Below are 27,278 nucleotides of genomic sequence, written 5' to 3' on the forward strand. Positions count from 1 at the left end.
AATTTCCGAAGATATACGCGAATTTATATATTGGCGCGCTTTTAAATTTGGCATATTTGTTGAAAGCGACAAAACATCAAATGTGGTTTAGACACTTTGCTAAAATTATTTGGAAGTAGAAATGATGTGATCTTTTTCTGCTCATGCACAATGTATAAAGGTAGGAACGAGTTGCCTTTTTTCTGCTCCGGCATAATGGAAGGGAAAGGAAAATTGGTTGCCACATATTATAAAGAAGTTTGTTAAGTGAATTATTATTGGCGAAAACTAAAAAAAAAATTGTGCCAAGATAAATTTTTGAACTTTTCCGTAAATTTCGCACCAAGTTTTACAAAATTTATTAATACTTAGGCATAATTTGAATCATTGAATAAAAATATGGAAAAAAATTGGTATGTTATTTTAGAAAAGGTCCGATTTTGTGTCAAAATAGCTATGTTAGAACAATGCTATATATAAACCTGATATGCATCTTCAGTCGCGCTTTCGAGACATGAAAAATTCCTTTGAATTTTGTCAATTGGGCCAGTAGAATGGGAGATATAGAACTATCCCCCCCTTTTTTTTTTGCACGGTGTACCAATTGTTAAAAGTACCAAGCTGAACTGTACACATGAGAATAAACTACAGAGTGGTAAGCAAACTGTTTCAGATCTTCATGTGGATGAAAAATCTGAAAGAACTGAATCTTCAGACTGTGATAAGCAAAACAGAAATACATCTGAGAACTGCAGTGGAAAAGTATTTAACCCAGTTATAACTTAATGAAAAACCTGGGACTAAAATTCATTCTGAACTTTAATTTGTATAATTTAAAATTGTCATACGGTAATTTGTGTTAATAACTTGTAAATAGTATAAATATTTGTTTCTTTTACCTTTATTTATCTTATTTGTTTGTTCTATTACTTTTGTTGTTTGTATTGAATTTGGCTTCTGATGGATAGCTTCCCCCGCAAGGTTGGTATAGGGTTGCCAGAAAATGGCAGGTTACCAGATTTGGCGACAAAAATGGCAATAACCCATAGACACAGCCAGAACATTTTAGAACGAATTCTTACCGGTTTACACCAGAATGTTTTCAAAGGCATGTCAAAAGTTCTATAAACCCTGCTTGTATGCGAAGTAGCAGTGTATTCATTGAGTTTTATTCTGAGTGTATTGAGCTCTGAGAGCAATCGATCCAGCCAGGAACTGCACTTTAGTGTTTTACATGAAGTTGACTTTATGCAAAATGCTAAAGTACAGACACCATTATAACCTAATAGCCTGAAGGCTGTGTTGTCGATTGTTTCAGCGTGTTTGTCGCAGTTTTTCAATGAATGTAAACATGATTTTGGAAATGTCCTGAGTAATACTGGTAAAAAAATTTTGTTACACTTTTTCATCAATTATCATCAATCAGTGCAAATCCACGAACCCACAGAATGCAACAATATAAAAGCAAATCATCAAACCTGAATTCAACTGATTGGGTCTCATGCCTCTTCCCTATCGCCTTTTAAGTAAGAAAAACTATATAGATTTTTTGCATTTTCCCATGTGTATGTTGCATAACTGATTAGCATATCCAGCTAGCAACTAGAAGATCTGCAGTGCAAAGATCTAGTTGACTTTTCTATTTCCTGATCCAAAATGTCTAATGGTCTCACACCTTAATGATGCCAAATGTACTTTTATTAGATATTGTTTATATTATTTAACTTCATGTTATTAATATGTTGAATAGTATTTTTGTTAGCCTAATTACCCACTAGTTATAATTAAATAGCTATCATAACTAAAATTAGAATTTTATTACTGCAATTATTTTGCTATAATGTAACTGATTACAGCAAATTAGAGAAATTCTGCAGCATCATAGGGAAGAATTGAAATTTTATATGCATGCATATTGAACTCAATTCATTTCAGTAAATTGATTAGCCATTTTTAGAGGGGATGCAGCTTTATTTTTAAATCCATTACAAATACTAGCAATTTTATTTTCTATTTATAACATATGCATAATCTATGTTGAAATCACTTCTCAAAAACACTATAAATCATTACAAACAGCCATTGTACTACTGCTTTTTATAACACATTTACTTTTTCAAAATAACCTTTTTAATTAAAAGCTATACTTTCACTAATCCAATTATTTCTAACCATTTTAATTAAATTTTATGTCAGTAAATATTGTTTTAGTACACTATTTAAATCATTCTTAATATAATACAAAATTAATCAGTTCGACAAATTAGCTTGTAAGACAAGCAATGAAAAAAATTTCATGAAGAAGTAACTTAAAAACTATTGTATGAATTAAATAAAAGTTTATTTATACATACTGCAAGTTCATCAGGCACATCTTGAGAAGATATGTCATTATCTAGTCTGTTTTGCAGGACAGTATCAATGTGTGAAATCCAAGCTTGCACAGTCAAAATGTGACGCTCACATTGTTGAGCTTCTGCAATACTGTTCTCTAATACTTGCTGCCTTTCTCGACCCTATTCAAAATGCCATTTTATAAAAAAAGGGAATATATTTAAATTTTAATTCATTGTTTCACGGTTAAAATAAATTACAAGTATACCTCACTTTGTGAGCCACATGTGATATACTTGAATACAAGTTAATATTTTAAAACTAAAATTCAGTTAAATTTAGTGGAAGAATGAAAACTGTATAATTTATTTTATTTAATGCAATAATCATCATCACAGTAATGTCATCTGAGACATAAAAAATGCAAATTAATAATTATATTTTACTCTAGAAACATGCAAACTACTTTTATACGAGTAAAAACAAGGTATTCATATACGTAATAAAAATAATGAACTTGTAACTATTTTCATCCATAAGTGGTATTTAAAATAAAATATGAATAGTTAATGGTTGTATAGCAGTCCAGTAGTACATACCTGTCTACTGAGGTCTTCAAAACGTTTAGTAACAGTTTTTACATCTTGATTTATTTGATCTATCAAAACACCCTTCTCAATCAAAAACTGGCCAATATTCTGAATTTTTGTAATTCTTTCTGATGGGTGATGTCTCAAATAATTTTCCAAATCCTACCAAAAAGAAATGAATATTTCAAAATGAATTATAGATCAAAATTAATTTTTAGGATGAGAAAAAGAACACTTACATCTAAATTTTCGGAAATTTCTTCAGCATCTGCCGCAGACTCTGGAGATCGTTTAAGTTTCTTTTCCAGCCTGTCCAGCCAATCATTCTCTCTCATTACTAAATCTTTTATAAAATAACTCTAATGAATTTAATACATAAAAGTACATAGGGAAATACTACATGTTTAAAGATTACAGAATTTATTAAAAAAATACAATAAAGTAAAAATATCTATATTTTAAACATATTTTGACGTAAAAATTTCAGAAAAAATTCCAATATCTTACTTTGTGTTAAGTACTTTTCCAGTGAATGTAGATTTTAATTATTATATTTTACATTAATTTTTCAAGCGCATTTTTGTCATTGCAAGCAGACTGTTGCATGAACTTTGATCTCTTTCATTTTCAAATAAACAAGATGCATTTGAATTTCAACAAGCTTTCAAAACCTTATACCTGTGTTAACTTTCTTTACATTTAAAATTGCTGAAGATTTACATGAAGGGAAACTGAAATTTACCTAATTTCTTGACATTACTTCTGAATCAAAAACTGATAAATTTCCTTAAATGACACACAACTTTTTCTCCGTCCTTTCTCCATAATTGGAATTTAAATTATATTCATTATGGAAAATATGAATTATAGCCAAAAAACTTGTAATCAAAATAAATATTAACAGATACAACGTAATTTGAATTTTAATGATTAAAAAATCTATCTCTAACTTATAATCATATTTCATAAAAAATACAAAAATTATTTCTCATTAAGTGCATTTTAGACTTACATTTAAAAGTAGCATTTGGAAGAACATTATTTTTGAAACATACAAAAATTCCGACCAAAAATTCCATTAAATTTTGCAATTTAATTGAAATATTTTATATTTGTTTATAATTAAAATATATAAAAAAGCTGCTTTCTGAAAACTTCAGATTATAATCTAACACCTCAAAGAGTTTACCATCAAATTTTCAAAAAAATGCAAGGGAGATCTTAAAATACAAGGTGTTAATAAAGTCTCTATACATTTTTTAGAAATACACTTTAATTCCAATTTCTTTGGAGGAGATTTGAAAGAATGCTGTCAGCAGAAGTACAGCCACGGTTTGTTCCTGTACACATGGATTAACGTACCAACAAGTGCAGGAGGATTTCAACTGCAAATTCAGAAAGCAAGCCCCTACCACAGCAGGTATTAAAACCTTAGTAAAAAAAATTCAAATGAGCTGATAAAGATGAAGACCATTCTTGGAGCCCTTCAATAACATCACAAGTTGAGCATAGCATACAAGAAGTGATTATGCGTAGCTCTCAGGCATCTACACAAAGAATCAGCCGGAAACTCGGTGTTTCGTTTATTACTGTTTGGAAAAGTCTACTCTGTCATTTAAACAAGGATGCCTACCACATTCAAACCGTGCATAAGCTTGAAGCCGAGGCCTTTGCAGCTCAGGAAAGTCATGTGTTAGTGAGAACTTAATGGAGAATGTTCTCTTTAGTGAAGATGGCACATTCCATCTCAGCAGCCATGTTAATAGGCATGGGCTGATCAACAACCAAATGTGTTATACGAATCTCAGGGAGCCACACCTAACAGTTTATGTATGGATTGGAATAACTAAGCTCTGTGGACCTTTCGGTTTGCAGAAAGGACCACCACTAGAGAAATGTATCTCGATATGTTCCAACAATATCTTAAACCATAGGTAGTATCAAATGACATTATTGACACTGTTGTCTACCAACAGGATGGGGCACCTCCCCATTTTGCCATTATTGTGCGTAATTATCTTAATAAAACTTTTCATGATAGGTGGATTGGTTGTGGCTCTTAATGGCTTTGGGCTCCACAATCATCAGACTTAACTCCCCTAGAATTCTTTGTATGGGGGTTTTTTCAAGTCAAAAGTGTACCAAGAGAAGACTGGCAGCATTGAACAATTAAAACCGTAAATTATGGCTGCAGTAGCTAAGGTGTTCCAGAGTGCAGTGGAATGGTGGCAATTGTACCTACTCAGGGGGGCCACATTGAATTAATTTTACTAATTCATTGAATTAACTATTAATTAATTCATGTACTAATTTAGTGTTCTATTATGTTGCATTTTCATGTAAATAACTTATATTTCAGAATAAAGCCTGTTTAAGCAAAAATGTATAGGAACTTTATAATCAACCTGTTTAAAAATTATAAGATCACAAGGAAATATCAACCTGAACCTGGCATGCAAGTTTTAGTTTAGCATTAGAAACAATGAGTAAAACTATGCAGTTATAATTAGGTTTCTAGTTTTCTCCATAAATTAAAGATATAGAATATAAAATCTTATATTTAAAATGAATTATACATAATGGCAAATCCAAAGGATACGAAAAAATAGTTTGCTATGGTAATATTTTATACTAAATTTATATCACAGAGACTCGTGCACTTATTTAATTTTAAAAACATACAATTTTAGACACAACTGTGCTTTTATTTTATTAGATTGCAGGCAAAAATATTTTTTCAAGTGGTATTACTTTTTTATTTTGCTAGAATACAAACTGAAAACGATAATTACAATGTCTTATTGACTATTTTAACACCTTCTGTAGAGGTTTTCATCAGAAGTTATCAAATTGGTCAGTAAGGAAAATATATTAACAACTTACTGCAAAATTCACTGTATTTTGTTGCTATTTCTTTATATTTTGCAGATGAATCTTTAACTTGTGAAAAAATTTCATTCCATTTAGAATTTAGTTGTGAAAATTCTTGCAATGATTCTTCAAAAGAATTATTCTTTTCCATGGCAGCTATATTCTGAACAGTTGAAGTGAGTTTCTCAAATTCTTGCTGCTTACTTTCTAGTTTACTTTGTAAAAACTGAAATACAAATAAATTATAAGTAACTATCTTTTGCCTTTTCCAAGATTTGCAAATATTACATATAAAAGGGAAAGGGGAAATTAATTATTTAGCACAGTAACTTTCATAAAAAATTTTAAATAATTTGTTACTGATCTTTTACTGAAGTTAAGGGAAAAAAGTAGGCATAATTATACATAATTGAATTTCCAAACTCACTTGAAATTTCTTGTTTTTTGAATTCAAATCTGAAGAATTTGAAACTGGCCCATCTTCTGGAATTTCTGTTTCTAATTTCTGCAACCAAGAACTTAGGTCTGTAATTTTTTCTTTAACTTCTTGAGTTCCATGAAGAGCATTCTTTAATTTGCAATTCTTACTATTTGCTTCTTCTACAACCTGAAAGCATAAAATGTGTTTAAAATAAAAATGGGAAATAAAAGCAAAATAATAATTAAAACAATTTTAAATGACAGAATGTAGAAGAATATTTTAAAGCTCTGGTAAAATTTTATTATTCTTATAATATTATGATAAACTTTAAAAAAAAAATCAATTCAAATTTGTAAATTAAATACAAGAAAACAAAAATATTAACTTTTATATTTAACAAACAAATAGAAAATGTATTTCCTATACAATTTTAGAACAGTACTGAAATTGTTAGTCCACAGGGGCTTTGCCTAAAGGACTACTGTTTCCGTTTTGCAATTTTGCATTGGTTCACTATAAATGTCTGTTTCACTTTTCAAACTGTTGCCAACAAATGTCAGCGTCCTGCATTACATTTGAAGAAATTAAATAATGAAAAATCTGCATAAATGTATGCATATTTCTCGCACTGTGATAAAACAATGGTATATAGAGCCATCGAATTTTGAATGACTTAAACCTCCTGCCAATATGGGCAAATGGAAACCCAAATTTGAAATTTGGAATTTGTTTTATTATTGATTTCATATTTTGTAAAACTTTAACAAATTTTTTATTAACAAACTCGAGGATTTCAAAGCGAGCAATGGCAACATTGTACAGAAAAAACATTTTTATCTCCAGCACGCAAGTCTCTGCATCAGAAATTCTAAAGATATGCTCATTTTAAAACTATTTTGTGATATTGCTGTTGAACTGAATTTTATGGTTTAAGTGCGAAGAAGATATTTAAGAAGATATTTAAGAAATAAATGCAACACACAAAAAGGCTCCTTTGGACGTAATTTAAAATCTGAAACCTTTTTTTTTTTTTTTTTTTTTTTAAGATAACTAAGAGTTGAAGATAATTGAGACTGTAATGTGATCTAACATTTATACATTTAACATTAAAAAATATTTATGGAGAAGGGGGCTCGAATGACATAATAGTTTGTCCATATAAAGATAAAAGCTTGGCCAGCATTTAGATTTATGCACATCTTGCATACACATAATTTTTCTCAAAATTTCAAATTTCAGAGATAATATTTTATTATATAAAAATATTTAAAATGGATAATGATGGCATGTTATAAAAACAAAACATAATATCCCATTCTTTATATTAGTAGCATTTAGATCATAAAGGGTTCTAAAAGAGGACAAATAAGCTGCTAAATGAATTGACAGCAACTTTCCTGAATAACATTCTAAGTATGTTCAATACGTAATGTTGAGATAACTGCGATCTAGCTGACCAGTTCATTTTCTGAATGTCCTCATTCTGCAGAAAGTCATCAACAGATACAGTCCATTGAAGTTAAACAATGACACCCCTCGCCAACAAAAATGAAATGTCAACAGTTTTCTTAAAAACTTTCATAAAGTTTTATAGTCTCTCTCCTGCAGTATTAACAATTCACTTTTGAATAGAAGCAGCCTTTTTGTATAATTCTGCTTCAAATCAGTAAACTAGCTCTTTAAGGAGACTGATTTCTGAACATGCAAAGAGTCTTTAGAGAAAAAGTCTTTAGTTCTTTTTCTGACAGATGAAATTATGACAAAAATTAATTTGTAAGCTGATTTACCCATTAAAAGGATTTGCAGTTAAGGTAAAATAACATGCTGAAAAATATTAATTTAGAATGTCAAACAACACAAAACAGTGTTATATTTGTAAATTTTTACAGAACTAGTTTAATGGATATTTACTATTTAAGTTTATCTATTTGCTATTTAAATTTGGATGCCAGCTTACCAAATATAATGGTTCAACAATAACAACAAAAAAAAAAGGAATAAGAAGCCATTTCTAATAAAAATTTAATGAAGTTTTGTGCTAAAGATTTTTAAAATGTCAATCAAAGAAAAATGAAATTACTATTTAAGTTGTTAAATAACATTAACAGACCTTAAATGTTAAGTTCTACTATATTGTAATTATGATATACATCACATCTGTCTTTGAAAATATGGATTGATACAATAATAATATTCACTACCCTTTATTTTCAAAATGACTAAAATCTCATAATTTGTTAGAAACTTCTGTTTTTTCAACTTCTCTACATATTCTCAATGTGTAGTTTTTCCTTCACTCGTTTCAAATTACTTATACACTCGTTATTTTACATTTTATTTACTTATCATTATAATATTCAACACTTTACTATTAGGAAAAATAATAAAAGCCCTTTTTCATTATATTTTCAAATACATGGAAACTTTATTCACAGAAACAAAATCTGAACAATATAGAATGATACATAAAAATACATTTTCACAGATAAAAAAAATTCTTTTTAATGGCAATGCAACAAAACAATGAAAACATACAGAATGAAGTATCATTAAAGAAAAATTATCACATCACATTTGAACAGATACCGATATAAATTTTTGTAAAATGATCTTAATGTTTCATATATACTGTCTTTTGATAATACAACTACTGGTGTAATGTAATATTTATGTAAAAACTAGAAAAGGCTTGCTTTCTGTGTGCTAATGCTCATCTAGAAAAATGTTTTATGTCTTCCTGTAACCTTGGTAGACTCATCTTACCAAGGAAAAAAAAAAAAAAAAAAAAAACCTCTATTAAAAATTTACATATTCAAGCAAATATAAGCAACTGTTGAGTGTTTCATGAACTTGTTGAAATATTATGCTTTGAAAAAATTCACAAAATATTACATCCATTACATTATAAATTCCTTTATATTAGGCTTATTTATAAAGGAGTCATTTGTCCATTTTGTGAGGAAAAGCAATCTTCATTTCTCTTATTTCATTTGTGCAGCCCTGAAAAAGGCCCTTTTTTAAAATAAGACTGCCTCAGGATAAGGTCACCTATATCACACTAGGAAACTGATCACATTTAAAATTTTACTGAAGCGATCATTTTACTTTTTTTCAGATACTCTTAATTTCATCTTATGGAATTCAGAATATGTTTTCTCAACACATAACACTTATTTTGCAGCATATTGCGCAAGATGTTTTCTTGACCAAAATTGTTATTACTGCTTTGCTTGATAAATTATTTCTTTTTCGCAGCTATTAGCGCAAAAAAGTGTCATTAAGTTCTGATATAATCAGTTTTTCAGGTTTTTGAGCTTTAGCTTATAAGTTGCCGGGAACTTTTAACAGTTCCACTTTCACGATAGGTTAGTCTTCCTCCCAAAAAAACACTGTAAAGCAGGAAAACGTCTTTAACCTTTTGGAGCAGCAGCTCTTGGTAACTTTTAGGCGAGCTTTCTACAATTTTTATTTTTTACTTATTTTGCAGCATATTGCGCAAGATGTTTTCTTGACCAAAATGGTTATTACTTCTTTGCTTGATAAATTATTTCTTTTTCGCAGCTATTAGCGCAAAAAAGTGTCATTAAGTTCTGATATAATCAGTTTTTCAGGTTTTTGAGCTTTAGCTTATAAGTTGCCGGGAACTGTTAACAGTTCCACTTTCACGATAGGTTAGTCTTCCTCCCAAAAAAACACTGTAAAGCAGGAAAACGTCTTTAACCTTTTGGAGCAGCAGCTCTTGGTAACTTTTAGGCGAGCTTTCTACAATTTTTATATATATATATATATATATTAAATTTCTTCATTTAATATATATATATTAAATGAAGATATATATATATATATATAATAAACAATATAAATAAAAAAGCTCTAAACTGAGAAATATTCCTGACCACGAAATAATTTTTTAAATGTCCAGTGAAAGCAACTTTATAAAAGTGAATGTACCATTACAGCTTTAGTTAATGTACCTAATAAACTATACATAACTTAGCTGTAGTAATTAATTTAAGGTCTTGAATCTCCAAATAAAAAAATCTGATGTGTACACCACATGACTTCCTTGTACGGAATATTATACGCATTATTATACGCATTTTTTCTTGCATTTCATTTAAACTTATTGGATTGAATTTAATCTACTTCGCCGACAGCGCATAAACCACAATAGAATAAATGCATTCTTTAAAATTCACCCTATTTGTTATTCACCCATAGAGACAATCTGGCGCTAGGTTCACTTAACAGTATTATATTTTGTTCATATTATAACTCATAATGCACAAAATTTATATCATTTAAAGAATTATCTAATCGTTGCCACATGTTCTATTCAAATACTATAATAAAGCTATGACAATGTATAAAAGAAATTAAGCAAACGAAACAAAAAAGAAACAATTTTTCACAGACGATTAAGTATTTCTCATTTAATTAATTCAGTTCTCACTTCGCGACAAGGCAAACATACATAAAAACTCAAAATATCTGTATTAAAAATTACGAAGTAAATCTTAAACACCTATTTCCTCAAAAAAATTCCAGACAGGATTAAGCATGATTTAATTCGCAATAATAAATGAAGGCGTTATCTCTGTTGTTACGAAGCTACGTTTCTCTAGATTGGCAACAAATCCACTATCCTGCAGTTTCAAATGTAAACAAGCAATGGCCGCCATCAAAAAAATTATTAGGCTTAGCGGCACATAAACAACTTTAAAATTGTTGATAATTCTAAAAATATTGCCTACAGATTTATTAAAGGCATAAAAACCTTAACCGGAAGATAAGAACAACATAATTCAATCATTTTTAAAGCAAAAAAAAAAAAAAAAAAATGTAGAATTTACAAACATATAAGAGTAAAGAAACTGAGATCACCGAGCTGGGTAATAGAGTGGATATATATATAAATATATTTATATACGTTTGGTGCGGCCGATTGCAACCAAAATACGAGGTGCACATCTACATGTTATAGCAGTCCTATATACAAAATTTCAACGTTCTGAGGCTACTCGTTTTTGACTTATGCGAGATACGTACGTACATACGTTCGTACAGACGCCACAAAAAATTCTCTTCAGAATTAATTTTAAAGCAGTTTTATAATTTTTTGAAGGAAAAGAGTATTTTATTCTGTCCTTACGTACAGATATCATGCAAAAACATCATTAAATTGCATTCTAAAGCGGCCAAATGGACATTTTCGTTGAAATATGCTGCCTAAAACATTTCACGATTACAATACTTCCTTTTTACTTCGTACAAGGAAGTAAAAACAGTAACTACACAATGTAACTTCAGTTTTAATACTGTATCTCTTTTGTGAATTTTGATATATGTCAAAAAGCATTTTAACCCATCAAAAAAAAATATATGCATCACAATTTTATTTTCAATATTTTATCTCATTTTGCAAATTTTGAAACATTTCAAAAGATATATAAGTTCTCTCTAACAAGTTCAAATACTGTCAAAATATACAGAGTTGTTTTATATTATTAAAAATAATTTAATTAAGAATGATTATTCTAATATTCTTGTGAGGTATTATAATGAATAAAAAAAAAAAAAAAACAGCCCCTTAATATGACATTAAAAGTTGGTTACCTTCTTCCATTTTGATTTTAAATCAGACATTTTATTCCTGAGTTCATAACTAAAGGGAGAATCCTGTGCATTTTCTATAAGCTCTTTAGCAGTTCTCTCTATTTGTTCTACATCAGGCTCGAGCTTTTTAATATCATCTTGCAGTGCCTATAAAAATAAATATTATATTTAAGTTCTCAATATCTTCAATTAAATAGCGATCATTAAAAATAATAGTTATTAATTAATTAAATGAAAAAATATATTAAAATAATTCAAAATAAATTTTGGCTAAAAAAATCTTTAAACATCTATGAATTATGAAATACATAAACATACATCACTAAATTTTCCCATGATAAGATTTTGTGATATAAACACTGATTCTCAAAATTAATTACTAATGTGTGCATCTATTAGAAAATAATGATGCCTTTGAGGATTATATACACAGTGAAAGTCAGCAAGTATATTTTACAGTGAAAGTCAGCAATTCATAACCTAAAGGATATAACAAATTTACCCTAATAATTGCTCTTATATATGTTGAATCATTAAGCTTTTCCTAAGGAACATCATTAATTCTTAAAGAAAATGCTTAGTATATTCTAAAAGCCAGCAATACATATATTAAAAGAATATTGTGTTACTTTCGTGAAAATATGAAATACAATAAAACAATCTCACTCGACAAATCAAAGGAAAATATCATATCTATATTGTTGTGTGCTCACAGGTTTGTAAAAGATTAAATACACACAGGTCCAATGATAAGTTGATAAATTTTATTTTATCAGAAGAAACATTTGAGAGTTCTGGAACATTCCACAGAAATATTCGCACAGGTATTCACAGTAATGGGGAATAAGTTAGTAAGTTACACTTCAGACTAATAAGAATGTTAAACATAATGCAAGCAAAGGACATCTAAAAGATGAACTTTTCAATGCTCCAAAGTTGCTCTGAACTAACAACTCACAACAACAACTGAGAGCAGATGCTCTCTCCAGCCTTTACACCAGGCCACTGAGATATTTTACTTTTACACCAGGCCACTGAGATATTTCTAGTACTTTCTGTTTCTCAAAATTACTGGAAGGCATTTGGATATGATTGAAACAAATATATAATGATCAATTACATTTATTCAATTACAATACCTGTTACGGTGATATGAGGCCTAGACCCAAATGCCACCAAATGGTTTTCTGACTTCTGGAGATTTATCGCTAAATTTGGCAAAAATTAGTCATCAAAACCATTGCCAACTTGGCAATATCTCCCAATTGAGCAAGACAGCTATTCAGCTATTTACAATGTTAAATAGACTTGCCCCTGTATTTTTATTTTTTCAGCAGGGCATCATTCCTCTAAATTTTCATGTTACATTATACAGAAAAATGAAACAATTTCACATATAATTTTACTAAAATTATCCATATATGTACAAAATTCTTAACAATATATATATAAAGTACAGAGATAATAATATACCACAACCAAAAACTGAGTTATTTCTCAGCACTTTTATCTTGAAAAAAGCAGAAGGCGAAAGGAAAGGAAAACTATTATATGGATAAGTGCTTGCTTATAGCTATGAAGGAAACATAATAATACTGTGTAAAAAAAACATATTTTCTGAAAAATTCAACACAAACTGGGCAATTTACAACTATTAACACTAAGTAATATATACAGTGAAATATTTTTTACATTTGATAAGACAACACAGAAATACTATGAATCTTTATATCATCTTCAATTAAAATATCATCTATTTTGCTAAAATATACCTTTTCATGGAACTTTCTGTGAAAATTTATAAATATTCTTCCTTCAAGGAAATGCTTCAATGAAGAAATTTTTAAACAAGCAAAGTTCATTCTGAATTTTGTTTAGCAAAAAGACGAAGCTGATTGAAAGCATGAAGACAAAGATTAAAATTAATCCAGAACAAAATCATGATTTTATTAACAGAATCTAAGGATCTTGGATTTTGAGGAAATTTTGAAAAGTCTTTATTATTGACATCATTTTACTCCCAGCAAAAACGAATTTTCAAGCTAACATTTATAAAGTAACATATAATCTTGCATTATTATGTCATTGATATTTATGTGAACATTTAAAAATGAAAGATTTAGAGCATGGTTGCAACTTTGATTTTAAATTATTTTAACAAAAACTACAGAATGTGCTTGTTTAGAGCTCACTAATATAAAATGGATAGTCTGAGTCCCAATATAAAATGAAAAACAAAATACTGTATTAATTTACTCCCATACATATTACTTGCATAATTTTCCTCTCAATTTTTGTATGAAAAAATCAGTAAATAAAGGACAGGAAAATACATGCAAGTAAATACATTTAAAAATTTCTATGACATATCTTAAATTACAAACATATCATGAAGGTAAAAATAAATGTCATTAATATGTTTCCAATCTTTGATATCTTATATATCAGCAAGGGTTAAATAATAACAAAATAAAATATTTTATTATTACTAAGCAATAAGTTGAATAATAACACCAAAAAGTAAATGAATTGAATTTCACTAATCAAACTTTTTTAGTTTAGTATTTTAACATAAGCACAACATGCATGAATTTTATCACGTTTTTGCTATTTATTTAGTTATTAAGTTAAAAGCATTTCATCCACCTTTAAGAATTGAAATTCAAAAGGATTAAAATTATTATTACTACTACTATCATATCCATGTGAATTTAGTGAATCAATCACTTTCTCACAGCATTTTAACATCAATTAAGCACTGTACTTTTTTAATGACAACAAAAGGATCATTTTTCATGGGACAGAAACAAGACTTGACTTTTACCTGCTCAAATATGTGTTCAATTTATAATTAAAATTTAATTTATCTACTTAAAATACATTTTATATACTTAAATTACACTGAGGTGTACTTAAAGTATCCTCACTAGAAAGGAATTAAGACACTCAAATTTTACAACTTTTTTAACCAACACTAGATATTAATGTTGGTTATCTTTCCATATTTTAATTTTTTTAACTAAAACTAGCTATTAATTTTAGTTATCTTTCCATATTTTGATTTTTAACAAGCAAAGAAAATAATTAAAGAAATAAACATAATCTTTTTTTCCTTTTGTCAGTTTCAATATATTTTAAATTATATTAAAAAACTCAATATAGTAATATGCAGCAAAACTACTTACATTACTCTGTTCTAATTGTGCTTCTAATATGCTTGTATCACCAACAGCTGCATCTTCAGCAACTAAAAACTTATCTACATCTTGAATCCAGCTGATGAGACCAGCAACTTCATTCTAAAATATTTAAATATACATTTTACATCCATTTTTGTCTAATTAATACAAATAAAATTAATATGTTAGCAAGAGAGTTAAAACATAAAACACTATTTTACACATAATTTTTCTATATAATTATTCACAGCTTTTCCACTTTCATTCTTTACATCTAAACATGCCTTAAAATTGTGTGATTTTAAATCTCTTCCTATAACTTAACTTTTTGCAATGTATTTAACCCCTACTAGTTACCCACTTGAAATTATTACCACTGCCAAATTTTTCTCTACATTTTAATATTAATCTAGGGAAAAGATGAAAAACATTTGTAGCAAATTTAGTATAGTGTAGGTGATTAAAATTTCAGAGCCAAAATCATTGAGAAAATTATTAACTACAGCAGCAACATGATGGGGCATAGCCATGCAATTTATATATATATATATATATATATATATATATATATATATATATATATTATATATATATAAATTTAAACAAATTCAAATTCTTAACAAATACGTATAAAAGTAAAAAAGCAAATTTAAATTCTAAAAAATAAAAAAAAAATTTTTTTTTTAATGTGCAAACATGTAAAAGGTTTAATTCTCGAACTAATCTACAATATCATTTAAATTCAGAAGCATAAGCAAACCAAGTGCAAAATCTATCCCTGAAAATAAATTTACTAATTTAATAAATTAAACAATTTTTTTTAAAAAAATGCATATGTGAATGACCGTTGAGTAGGCAGGAGACAGACTTATCAAGGGGAAGTTGCCTCCAAACATAACTCTCCAATCATTCAATTCGTATTTCGTCATTCATGCAGGCAAGGGTAAAGGTCAAAACCAAAAGTAATTCCAATAAAGTGGTACCCTTAGAAATTAACATTTAAGTATTAACATTTAAGAATTAAAGTTCAAAAAGGAAAATACTAATGAAGTCTTTTGAGAAACAAGCTAGTAAAGTCAAGAATTAAACTTTTTCTTAAAAAATTAAAATTTTTTAAAAAATTAATTTTTTATAAAATAATATAATTTTTTATAAACAAGCTAGTAAAGTCAAGAATTAAACTTTTCTTAAAAAATTAAAATTTCTTTAAAAATTAATTTTTATAAAATAATAAAAAATCTACAATTCAATGTATTTTAGAAACCCTTGTCTACAGAAACTTCGCCTACACAAATATGCATATCAATAAAAAGAAACTATAAAAGAACTATACATAATCCATATAAACCAATAAGAAACAAAAAGAACTAATTCACAATTTTTAAAAAACAAATATATATTTAAAAATATAATTTCATTTTTAGGAAATACTTAGATACTACATAAAAAATTTTTAAAAAATACTTAAAGCAAGTAAATAGTAAGTTTTAATTCTAACTTACCTACTATATGAGTGTTGGGGTCTGCAAAAGTGTTGTGAAAGAGAAGTAAGTGTGTTCTTCAAATTATATAGATGGTGCTTATATAGGTAAAGTTGAGTGTCAAGCTGCTATCTTTGTTATAGTAAAAAATTTTTTGTAAACATTAATATTAAAAATTAAATTAAATTAAATTAAAAATCCTAAAGGTAGTAATATCAATTATTTAGGGAGTTAAGTAACTGAGCCAATCAAGAGTTGTAAATTTGCTTGAAGGAAATTAAAGTGAAGTGGTATGTGAAAAAAATGTAAACTGTTTGTAATTTGAAATGTGTGTTCTGTTGAAAAATTGTGAAAATTGTTAAAAAAATTAAGTGAAAGAGTTTTTGTGTGAAAATTGCAAAAAAATAAAGTAATTAAGAAAAACTGAAACATTTTAATATTAAAGTTTTAAAGTAAAATTTCCCAAAATTTTTTTGAAATGAAGTCTTTAAAAAACCTCTAAAATTTGCAGAAATTCCTTTAGGAAATTAAATAAAACTTAAATTTGATGAAAGAAAATATTAAAAGTTTAATAATTGATTTCAATTTGATTTCAATTGGTATATCAAAACTTAACTAAATACTGGCTAAAGTATGGAAAATTAGAAGAAGATTAAAATTTTCACTCAATTTGGGCTATAATTGAGACTTTTGAAAAGAGTTGGCCCTTTATTAGTAAAAGGAAAGAATCCAGTATTGATTAAGTATACATATTTACAAAATATTTACAAATAAAAATTTACAATAATTTCTCTACTCTTTTATATCCTTCATTACCCTCCAGCTAAGGTTTAAGGTAATGTTATGATATCCAAAAGAGCCAAAAAATTATAAAGTCAAGGCCTGCCTTTTTAATATAGAAATTAATAAATTTTGGTGGTACTTGGTTATCAACTTGTACATTAATTAGTTTTATAATTTCTTCCTTTAAATCGTCATTTTCAGTACATATATTTTTTATTCTGATAATTTGGCTATGAAACGTGTTTTCTATTACTTTTCTAGAGATATTAGAGTTCCAATTAATTAGTTTAATAGTAGGTAAATGGAAATGGCTTAGTTACTTAACTCTCTAAATAATTGATATTACTACCTTTAGGATTTTTAATTTAATTTAATTTAATTTTTAATATTAATGTTTACAAAAAATTTTTTACTATAACAAAGATAGCAGCTTGACACTCAACTTTACCTATATAAGCGCCATCTATATAATTTGAAGAACACACTTACTTCTCTTTCACAACACTTTTGCAGACCCCAACACTCATATAGTAGGTAAGTTAGAATTAAAACTTACTATTTACTTGCTTTAAGTATTTTTTAAAAATTTTTTATGTAGTATCTAAGTATTTTCTAAAAATGAAATTATATTTTTAAATATATATTTGTTTTTTAAAAATTGTGAATTAGTTCTTTTTGTTTCTTATTGGTTTATATGGATTATGTATGGTTCTTTTATAGTTTCTTTTTATTGATATGCATATTCGTGTAGGGGAAGTTTCTGTAGACAAGGGTTTCTAAAATACATTGAATTCTAGATTTTTTATTATTTTGTAAAGAATTAATTTTTTAAAAAATTTTAATTTTTTAAGAAAAAGTTTAATTCCTGACTTTACTAGCTTGTTTCTCAAAAGACTTCATTAGTATTTTCCTTTTTGAACTTTAATTCTTAAATGTTAATACTTAAATGTTAATTTCTAAGGGTACCACTTTATTGGAATTACTTTTGGTTTTGACTTTTACCCTTGCCTGCATGAATGACGAAACACGAATTGAATGATTGGAGAGGTAGGTTTGGAGGCAACTTCCCCTTGATAAGTCTGTCTCCTGCCTACTCAACGATCATTCACATATGCATTTTTTAAAAAATTGTTTAATTTAATTTTAATTTATTAAATTAGTAGATTTATTTTCATGGATAGATTTTGCACTTGATTTGCTTATGCTTCTGAATTTAAATGATATTGTAGATTAGTTCAAGAATTAAATCTTTTACATGCTTGCACATTTTTTTTAAAATTTGCTTTTTTACTTTTATACGTATTTGAATTTGTTTAAATTTAAATTTCATTCCTTGCAGCAATGGCGCAAAGAATATTTAATTAAATATGTATTTAAATTTAATTTCTTCTTATGAAACAATTATATATTATATATATATTATATATATATACAGATATATAAAGAACTCAATCAAAAGCCAGCCTTTTTCTATGGAATCAGGAATAATTAAATATGTTTTCATTTTTATAATTTCTTAAAATAAGTCTTTCTACTCAATAAGGGAATTCTGATACTGTTCTGTTATTGGGACCAGATTCAGATATTGCCAAAAGCTGATGATCTGGCAAAGAGTTTGAAGCTGAAATACAATCACCAAAACATTTAAATTACAATATATGATTACAAAAATGATTCAGATACTTTTAACCTAAATATTAAGAGTATCTATATATAAGTATCTATATATTAAAAAAGGAATAAAAGTATACCATAAAGATCATATACCAATCATAAATTGAAAAATTATTTTTTTTTCAGTGTTTTTGGTGCCAGAAGAATTAATATAAAAAATACTCAGAACAAAATTTTACAAATGGGAAGGGAGGGATTAAGAAAGAAAATCATTACCAGAGAGAAATAAATTATCAAATAAAAATAATGTACCTGAAGCTGTTGAAGTTGTGAAATATATTTTTCTAATTTCTCTGTTTTAAGTTGAATTTCTTTACAAACTTCTGACCAAGTGGTTTCTAAATGTTTAAGTTGTTGCCTTAAATCATTAGCCCACAGAGCACCAGAATCAGATTCTAAAAGATTCTTTCCTGTAGTGATAACAAAATGCAGATCATGCTCTTCCTCTTCAACAGTAGATTGTATTTCCTACAATAAATAACTTAAAGTTCTAAAAGCAATAAATTGCAAAATAAATAAATAAAAAAATTTCTTCCTCAAATCAAGCACACTACATCTATTAAAAACTACTACAGGTTAGGTTAGGTTATTTAATTACAGCAAAGCTCGAGGGCTATTTGCCTAAGGGAAGGGATGCCTTCGTGGAGGACTTTCTAAGGGAAACTGGCTCGTATACACGTCACACATGGGAAAAACCATGAAAACACCCATGCAGCCAGCCCGTTCGCGGGATTCGAACCTCGGACCGAACTACCAGTGTTCAGCGACTTTACCGTTCGGCCGCTGGTGGGCACTAAAAACTACTACAGAAATGTATTATAATACATATTACACTAGCAAACGGATCAACTCGCATAACTCCAAAAATGGCAAACCTATTGGTCAATGGTTAACTTCTGAAAAACACTTTAAAAGAGAAAAACAATTAGCTTCATTTTTAATGTTATTATAGAATTAATTATTATATTTAGAAGCCTAAAAAGACTTTTAAATTATTCAAATATAAAACACAAAAGGTTAATAAATATGTATCATCACCGTCACCAATGAAGGTAAATTCACAATCAACATGGCATCATGTAATTGCATATCGTGCAATTACATGATATACATCACATCAATAAAATTAATCTGTTGGCAGATATTTTTCTTCATTTTGTAAAATAAACTGTATTTTAAATGCTTTTCCCACCCTACTAATATGATTCAAGTTATTAACAAATGCTTTTCCATGAACATGATTATAGCACATAAAATTATGAATCTGAAATCTTATAAGATCGTTTTACATTCAGAATTCACAAGTTATAATAGTTCAATTGTAAAGCTAAAGATAATTACATATTTTAACATTTCGCCCAAAAGAAAATTTTTAATTTTATAAAACCTCTAAAAACTTGTTACATAAAGTTTTAGCTTTTTGCAAAATAATAACAAATGCAAAACTGCTTCAGATTTTTACATGTTACTGATCCACTTTTGGAGTAAAATTTTTTAAAAAATACGCTTACTGAATATATCATAAAATGGAAAGGAAGGGAACAGTATTAATTTTCTTTTTAGTCCAAAGGGATTTCAGTCCCGAAGGACTATTGCTTTCGTTTTGGCATTTTGCGTCGGACTCATAAACGTCCGTTCACTTTTCAAACTGTTGCCACAAAATGTTAGAGTCCTGCATTATATTTGAAGAAATTAAATAATGAAAAATCTGCATAAATGATTGTCTATTTCTCGCATTGTGATAAAACAATGGTACATAGAGCCATCGAATTTTGAATGACGAAATCCTACTCCGAATATGGGCATCTGAAATCCCAAATTTGGAATTTGTTTTATTATAGATTTTATATTTTGTAAAACTTTAACAAATTTTTGATTTACAAACTCAATGCTTTAAAAGCGAGAAATGGCAACGTTATATAGAAAAAAAATACTTTTATCTCCAGCTCGTGAGACTGTGTATATCGGAAATTCTAAAGATATGCTTAATTTAACATTATTTTGCAATATTGCTCTTGAACTGAATTTTATGGTTTAAGTGCAAAGAACATGATATTTAATAAATAAAGGTAACACTCAAAACGTTAAAAAAACGCCCCTTTGGACGTAATTTAAAATCTGAGAAATTTCAGATTTTTTTTTTTTTTTTTACTTTGTTTCATAGAAACGAAACAATTTACTAAAAAATTAGAGAATATGAATAACTATATTTCTCCTTCAATCTCTCTAAATACAAATAAAAGAAATACTTTTAAAACAGGAATTACTTTTTGATACGTACTTTATGCAGCTGATATTATGCTTTTGTGAAAGATAAAAAGACCCAAAGTATAAATAATTAGAACCGATTTATTAGCAATGAGAGGAATGAAATAAATTCTGAAAATTTGTAAACATTAGTGATACAGATAAAGAAAAAATGAATAGGCTAAATACCTTTAGTTTCTTTAGTTCTTCCTCCATATTTTCAATTTCAGACACAAGAATCTTTTCAGACAACAAAGCTTGATGCACATCAACCAACCATGCGTCAAGAGCCTTGGCAGCATTTATTAATTTCAATGGTGGGGTTTGAAGCATTTCATGATTTAAGCTGCGCTCCATTGATGCTATAAATTATTTTTACATAATAAGACTAGTTCTAAAAAATACAATGCTCTATCAATTAGAAATTACTAATGTATATTATTTTTCTAATTAGAAATCAAAATAATGTAAAATCTTAAGTTTTTTAATTACTTTATAAAGTATTTCTCACACCTTCTTGGCCTGCCTTTGTGGCGTAGTGTTCCGCACACTTGGCATGTATTGAGAGGTCCGTGGTTCTAGTACCAGCAAGAGCATTGCTCATTATTCATGTCTTCTGCTTCTGAAATAACCTAATGTCTGTACAGTGGTGGCCGAACTAAACAAGGTGGTGGATGATGATTCTCCACCACCAGGATTTGGCGACTGGGTCCCCTAATCCCAGACACCCTTTAAAAAAGGGGAAGTATATAAGGTATTTCTCCTGCCCTCTTAGCATGCCTTCATGGTGTAATGGTTGGCACGCTCGGCGCGTATTCGAGAGGTCTGTGGTTCGAGTCCCAGCGAGGGCATTACACATTTATCACATCTCCTGCTTAAAAAAAAACCCTAATAATTCTACAGTGGCACCCTAACAGGGACAAAAGGTGGTGGATAATGATTCTCCAATAACAGAACTTGGGGATTGGGTCCTCTAAAACCCAGTCGCCCTTTAATAGAGGGAGTATATAAAGTATTTCTCCCGCCTTCTTTGCATGCCTTCCCGATGTAGTGGTCAGCACACTCAGTGCGTATTTGAGAGGTTCACCAGGGGGCGTTACTCATTGTTCACGTCTCTCAGCATTAAAAATCTGAATGTCTCTACAGTGGGGCCCCAACTAAAAAAGGTGGTGGATGATGATTCTCCACCACCAGGATTTGGGTTCCCTAATCCATAATCGCCCTTTATAAGGGGGAGTATGTAAGGTATTTCTCCCACCTTCTTAGCATGCCTTCATGATGTAGTGGTCAGCACACTTGCTGCGCATTGAGAGGTCCGTGGTTCGAGTCCCAGCAAGGGTACTGTACATTTTTTATGTCTACTGCTTCAAAAAAAAAAAAAAAAAACCTAATGTCTCTATAACATTTTAAGTCCTAAAACATTTGTATAATTTCCTCATTGACCTGGTGACTCTGAATGACTTCTGTCCCATGAAATAAAAAAGGGCAAAATGTTTTTATTTTGAACTATTTAAGAAAGATTGTTATATAAAAATGGATAATATTTTTGTTAGCAAAATTTATGTTAATGAATTTTGATAGTAATTTATGTAAATGTGAGATCTGCATTGCACAGTTACATATAAGAATATTATTTTTTCGGATCTTTAATATTCTGTAATTAAATAATTGTCGCTTCTCACAGTAAACAGCACTAGTATACAGAAAGAATTCCCAAGTCTTTCTAACTGCATATTATTAACTTTTAAGAATAAAAAATACCTTACTTTTAAACTTAATTTTATAATTAAAAAAGTTAAATATAAAAATAGAAATTTAGTTAAATATAACAATTATGCCATAAATTAATTACAAGCTGAATAGTTGTTTGATAATTTTCTTTAATCTTCATTTATCATTACATACAATTTGCTTTAATATATACTTTTTATACGAGATATTAGTTTTTAAAAAGATTTAATTTTGCTTTAGAGAATTCTACACTGAAAATCATTTTGGAAAAGTCAATTGTACAGTACAGAAATGGTAATTTAAAGAATTTGTGATCAAATTTTATATAATACTGGGTTTTCTTCCATAAAAAAATTAGAATTTATTAAAATGAGGGAAAAGTAATCAAAATTCATATTTATTAGTTTGTGATACAAATGATAAATATATATTTGTTGAAGGTATTTTAGATAAATTATTTTCAATTTTTAAATTAAAAAAACTTTTAAAAAATAACTAAACTAGCTTCACCTTTGGATTTTCTTAAACTAATAATATTCATACATAAAATAAGAAGTGTATTTATACAAGAAATTATTAAAATGGTAAATTACACTTAAATAACATACATATATTGATAAACTTAATATTTTAAAAGTTTCTGCATACTTTTTTCTTTCATTTGATGATTGTACAAATACTTTAATTTCATACACGGTAATATCACATTTGCTTAAAAAATACAAATATTTAAAACTCATTATATAATATTTAAAACTTTTTATGATGTCCTTCAGTATATTAAAATCTATATTTTTACCTAACCTCCCAGACATATCTTCCCAGTCTTTGCAAAACTGATCAACCTCAACGGCAAAGGACATGAGGGCAGGAGATTTCTTTTTAGCTTCATTCGTTTCTCTCTTCAACCTTGAAATTTTTTCTTCCTGGGCTTGCAAAGACTTAAGGCGAAGCTTAAGAAAAAGAAGAAAATAAATTTAAAAACTGAAAAAACAGGTAAAATACATATAGGACAAAAAATAAAGCAAATTTGCAATATGCAATTAAAAACAAGTTTTCGGATACATATTTTTTAATAAATTAGAAAATAACACCAAACTTAAGAACAGTTTAAAAATCACAGTGATACTTTCTGTCATCTATAATTAATCAAAGAAGCAACATTTCAAATATTTTGTTAGTATTAATCTGAACCTAAGCAAGGTCCACAAGGGCCGAGTGGTGAAATTACTGAACACTGATAGTTTGAACTGGATCTCAATCCCAACCAACAGACTGGCAGGAATCTTTATGGTATTCTCTTCGAGTAAAATAGATACAAACCAGCTCCTTATGGAAAGTCCTCCATGAAGGCACACCTCCTCTTTGTTTAGATATTCCTCCTATGCTGTACCATAATGTAAATAATTCAATCCAATCCGAAACTAGAATCAGAGCAAATATGGAAATACACAACAATCTTCTGAAATGTAAAATTGTCAGCTATCTTTCAAAAGAAATTTTTGAACTTCTGATACAAGGCTGGTTCCGAAACTACTTAAGCCTGTGTTTACCCTAAAAATATTTACAGATTATCTTAACAATAAATTCCTATCATTATCAGAAGATGCTTTTTCATATATAAATTTAATATGCCGGAAACAAAAGCAGCATTTAACTTTTGCTCAAAATTTAAAAAGTTTCAAAACAACTAATTCACTAGTGATGAAATGGGTAATTAAAGGCATCTAATACTAGTTATTTACTCCAAGTTATATTCCAGATGTTGAACAATACTGCATGAGAATTTGATAGTTTTATTCACCACAAGAAACCTACATTCTTAGCTCCAGCATCCTAAGCAATCAATACAGTTGGTGCTGCACATAAATTCAATATATTTACAACCCAAAGCAAAACATACTTAACTTTCATTTACGAGAACAATTTATGTGATACCCTTTAAAATCAGGAGCCTAGATGGCTGCCTATAGCACCCATGCTAATAGCCAGGCTTTGCTAACACAAATACATGTTAGTTTTTCTTTCAAGCCCAGCATGATGTTATTCCACCCCATACATTGATGACCCTAATGCATTTTACAATAGTAAAATGATTCAATCAAATCCAAAATAACCATCCCCCTTAGCACCTTCAATGAGTGCCTCCGCAGAAATTTTTAAAGAATGGTTTCATGCACTAATTCTCAATGGCTCCATGTACTAGCAAATAAAATTATCTATTTGATCACTTTAAAATTTTGATTAAATTTAATGCACTAAACCAAAACCACTGCATTGTTTCAGAAGAACAATTAGCTTGAAGATAAAAGGAATACAATAAAAAGTAATTAGCTTTAAGGTAAAAGTAATTACAATAAATAGTAATTAGCTTGAAGATAAAAGCAATACAATAAACAGTAATTTGCTTGAAGATAAAAGCAATTATAATAATATAAAGGTAACCTGTATATGAAAGAGTTAACAAATATGCCAAGAGTGAGTATTCCTAATCACTCATTAACAATTCACTTGCTTTCGAAAAACTAAGTTTATTACATCTTCTTACAGAGAAATTATTTAATTGCTAGTTAACATAGCCTACATAGCATATAAATTATAAATAATTTCCCCAGCAGTATCATTTTTTAATAGAGTAAAATGTAATACTATTCAAATCAGTAACTTAAAAGGTTAAGCTCTTTTTTTTTTTTTTTACTACAACTGTAGAAGGAAAACTGGTTCGAGTAGATTTAAGGATGCTCCTTGGATCATCGCTAAGTTGTTGTTTCATTTATCACCAAGTTTCATTTATAGTAAGTAACCTGAGTAGTTGAATGTTATGGAAATCCTATTATGACACAATCGGCTGCATGATTGTGACGAATTTGTATGATGAGAAAAAGATTAAAATGTAGTATATTGAGATTATATATTTTTTGTTGGCTGCTGCTTTGACTTTTTAAGTGAATATAGATGAATTTGTACATGGACCAACAAGGGAGTGCGCAATGCCTAGTTTGTGCAATTCTCTGATTTTTTTTAAGTGAAAATATGTTGATATGTACATGGATACTAAGTTTGTGCAATTTTTTGACTTATTTTGGATTTGTGTAGCGGCGATTTTTAGAACAAGACAAAGAATTGCACAAACTCAAGTGTCCATGTACTGCCAAAAATTGCAAATTATCGCCAAGGGGCACCCGTAAATATATTTTTACTGGAAAATTTTTAAATGTATTTATCTGAAGAAAATTACCAAGTAAATGTTCAATATCTTACTTTACACTGCTCAGCTAATCTTCTGCTCTCATCAGGTTTTGCATCAAGAAGAGAACGCTCTGCAGATTCCATCCATCGGTAATGTGAATTAAGAATTAGTTCAAGGGCATCTTTCTCACACCTCAAACGGTCGGCATCCACTTGCAATTGGACGTTCCGCTTCTGATTTTCAACTGAAGATACAAGCATTTTCCAACGATGCTCCACTTCAGAGAGAATCTTCTTAATTTTTTGTGGATTCTGACCTTCTACAAAAGGAAAAGAAGGAAACTTTACAAATGAATTTTGAATTATATTCTTGCAGCTTTAATTCTCAGATGAAATTCATTATGTCAGATTTATATATGGGAAACAAGCAAACAATGTAATCATATAGATTATGTCCAAATAAAAATGCAAAATATATATTAAACACTCTTTAAAGAAATAAAACATTATCTCATAAAGATTTCACAAAAGATTTTTTTTAAAATGGAACTTTCATTTATTTGCTATATTTTTAATTTTACAACTTTTCTTAAATTGTTTTAATCATTTAAAAAGGGAAGGATAGACAATAACTATAATATTTTCTGATTAACCGCATTCCCACCAAAAAGTATTCATACGACAAAGTATGTCATCAAAATGTTTAAATGGAAACCTAGGTATGCAGCATGTCTGTTTTGACTGGTGCAAAACATGGAAATTGTGCAGAGTCAAGTTTGTGCAATTCTCTGATGTTTTTTATATTTTTTTACGCAAAAAACATATCACTTTGCATATGGCAAGAACAACGGTATGAAAAATAAGGATTTTTTGAAAAAGGTAAGTTATTTTATTTCTGATGCTGCTTGCTTTTCTAATTTTATTGATGACTGTTCAATAAAATTAGAAAAGCAAGCAACATCAAAAATAAAATAATTTAAAAGTTAGCTAACTTATCAGTAGGGACTGTGAATAATCAGAAAGTACCATTATTTTGTTTGAAATATTCATCCCTTTGAAACAATTGCTCATATAGCAAAGTATGTTAAAATCTAATAGTTTTCAAAATAAAAATTTAGTGCTTCCCCTTTTTTTTCCCTCCTCTCTTCTCTTCTTCTCAGCTATATATGAATTGACAGACATT

At 28.4% G+C, this 27,278-nt stretch overlaps 1 protein-coding gene across 1 annotated transcript in view; it reads right to left on the minus strand.

The window, feature by feature from the left end:
• The window catches only part of Dys (Dystrophin), a 670,989-nt gene that overhangs the window by 351,026 nt on the left and 292,685 nt on the right, over positions 1-27,278 (minus strand). The window contains exons 19-29 of the mRNA XM_085813682.1: positions 26,168-26,415; positions 23,706-23,859; positions 21,365-21,537; positions 19,181-19,396; positions 14,997-15,110; positions 11,812-11,958; positions 6,202-6,381; positions 5,787-6,000; positions 3,143-3,246; positions 2,913-3,065; positions 2,334-2,495 (exon numbers count right to left, since the gene is read on the minus strand). Coding sequence (XP_085669808.1) covers positions 2,334-2,495; positions 2,913-3,065; positions 3,143-3,246; positions 5,787-6,000; positions 6,202-6,381; positions 11,812-11,958; positions 14,997-15,110; positions 19,181-19,396; positions 21,365-21,537; positions 23,706-23,859; positions 26,168-26,415 — 1,865 coding nt within the window. The remainder of the gene's footprint in view (positions 1-2,333; positions 2,496-2,912; positions 3,066-3,142; positions 3,247-5,786; positions 6,001-6,201; positions 6,382-11,811; positions 11,959-14,996; positions 15,111-19,180; positions 19,397-21,364; positions 21,538-23,705; positions 23,860-26,167; positions 26,416-27,278) is intronic.

The sequence above is a fragment of the Stegodyphus dumicola genome, chromosome 3, assembly GCF_044657685.1.
Source record: "Stegodyphus dumicola isolate Sdum_Otavi_A_Nest chromosome 3, ASM4465768v1".
Lineage (NCBI taxonomy): Eukaryota > Metazoa > Arthropoda > Arachnida > Araneae > Eresidae > Stegodyphus > Stegodyphus dumicola.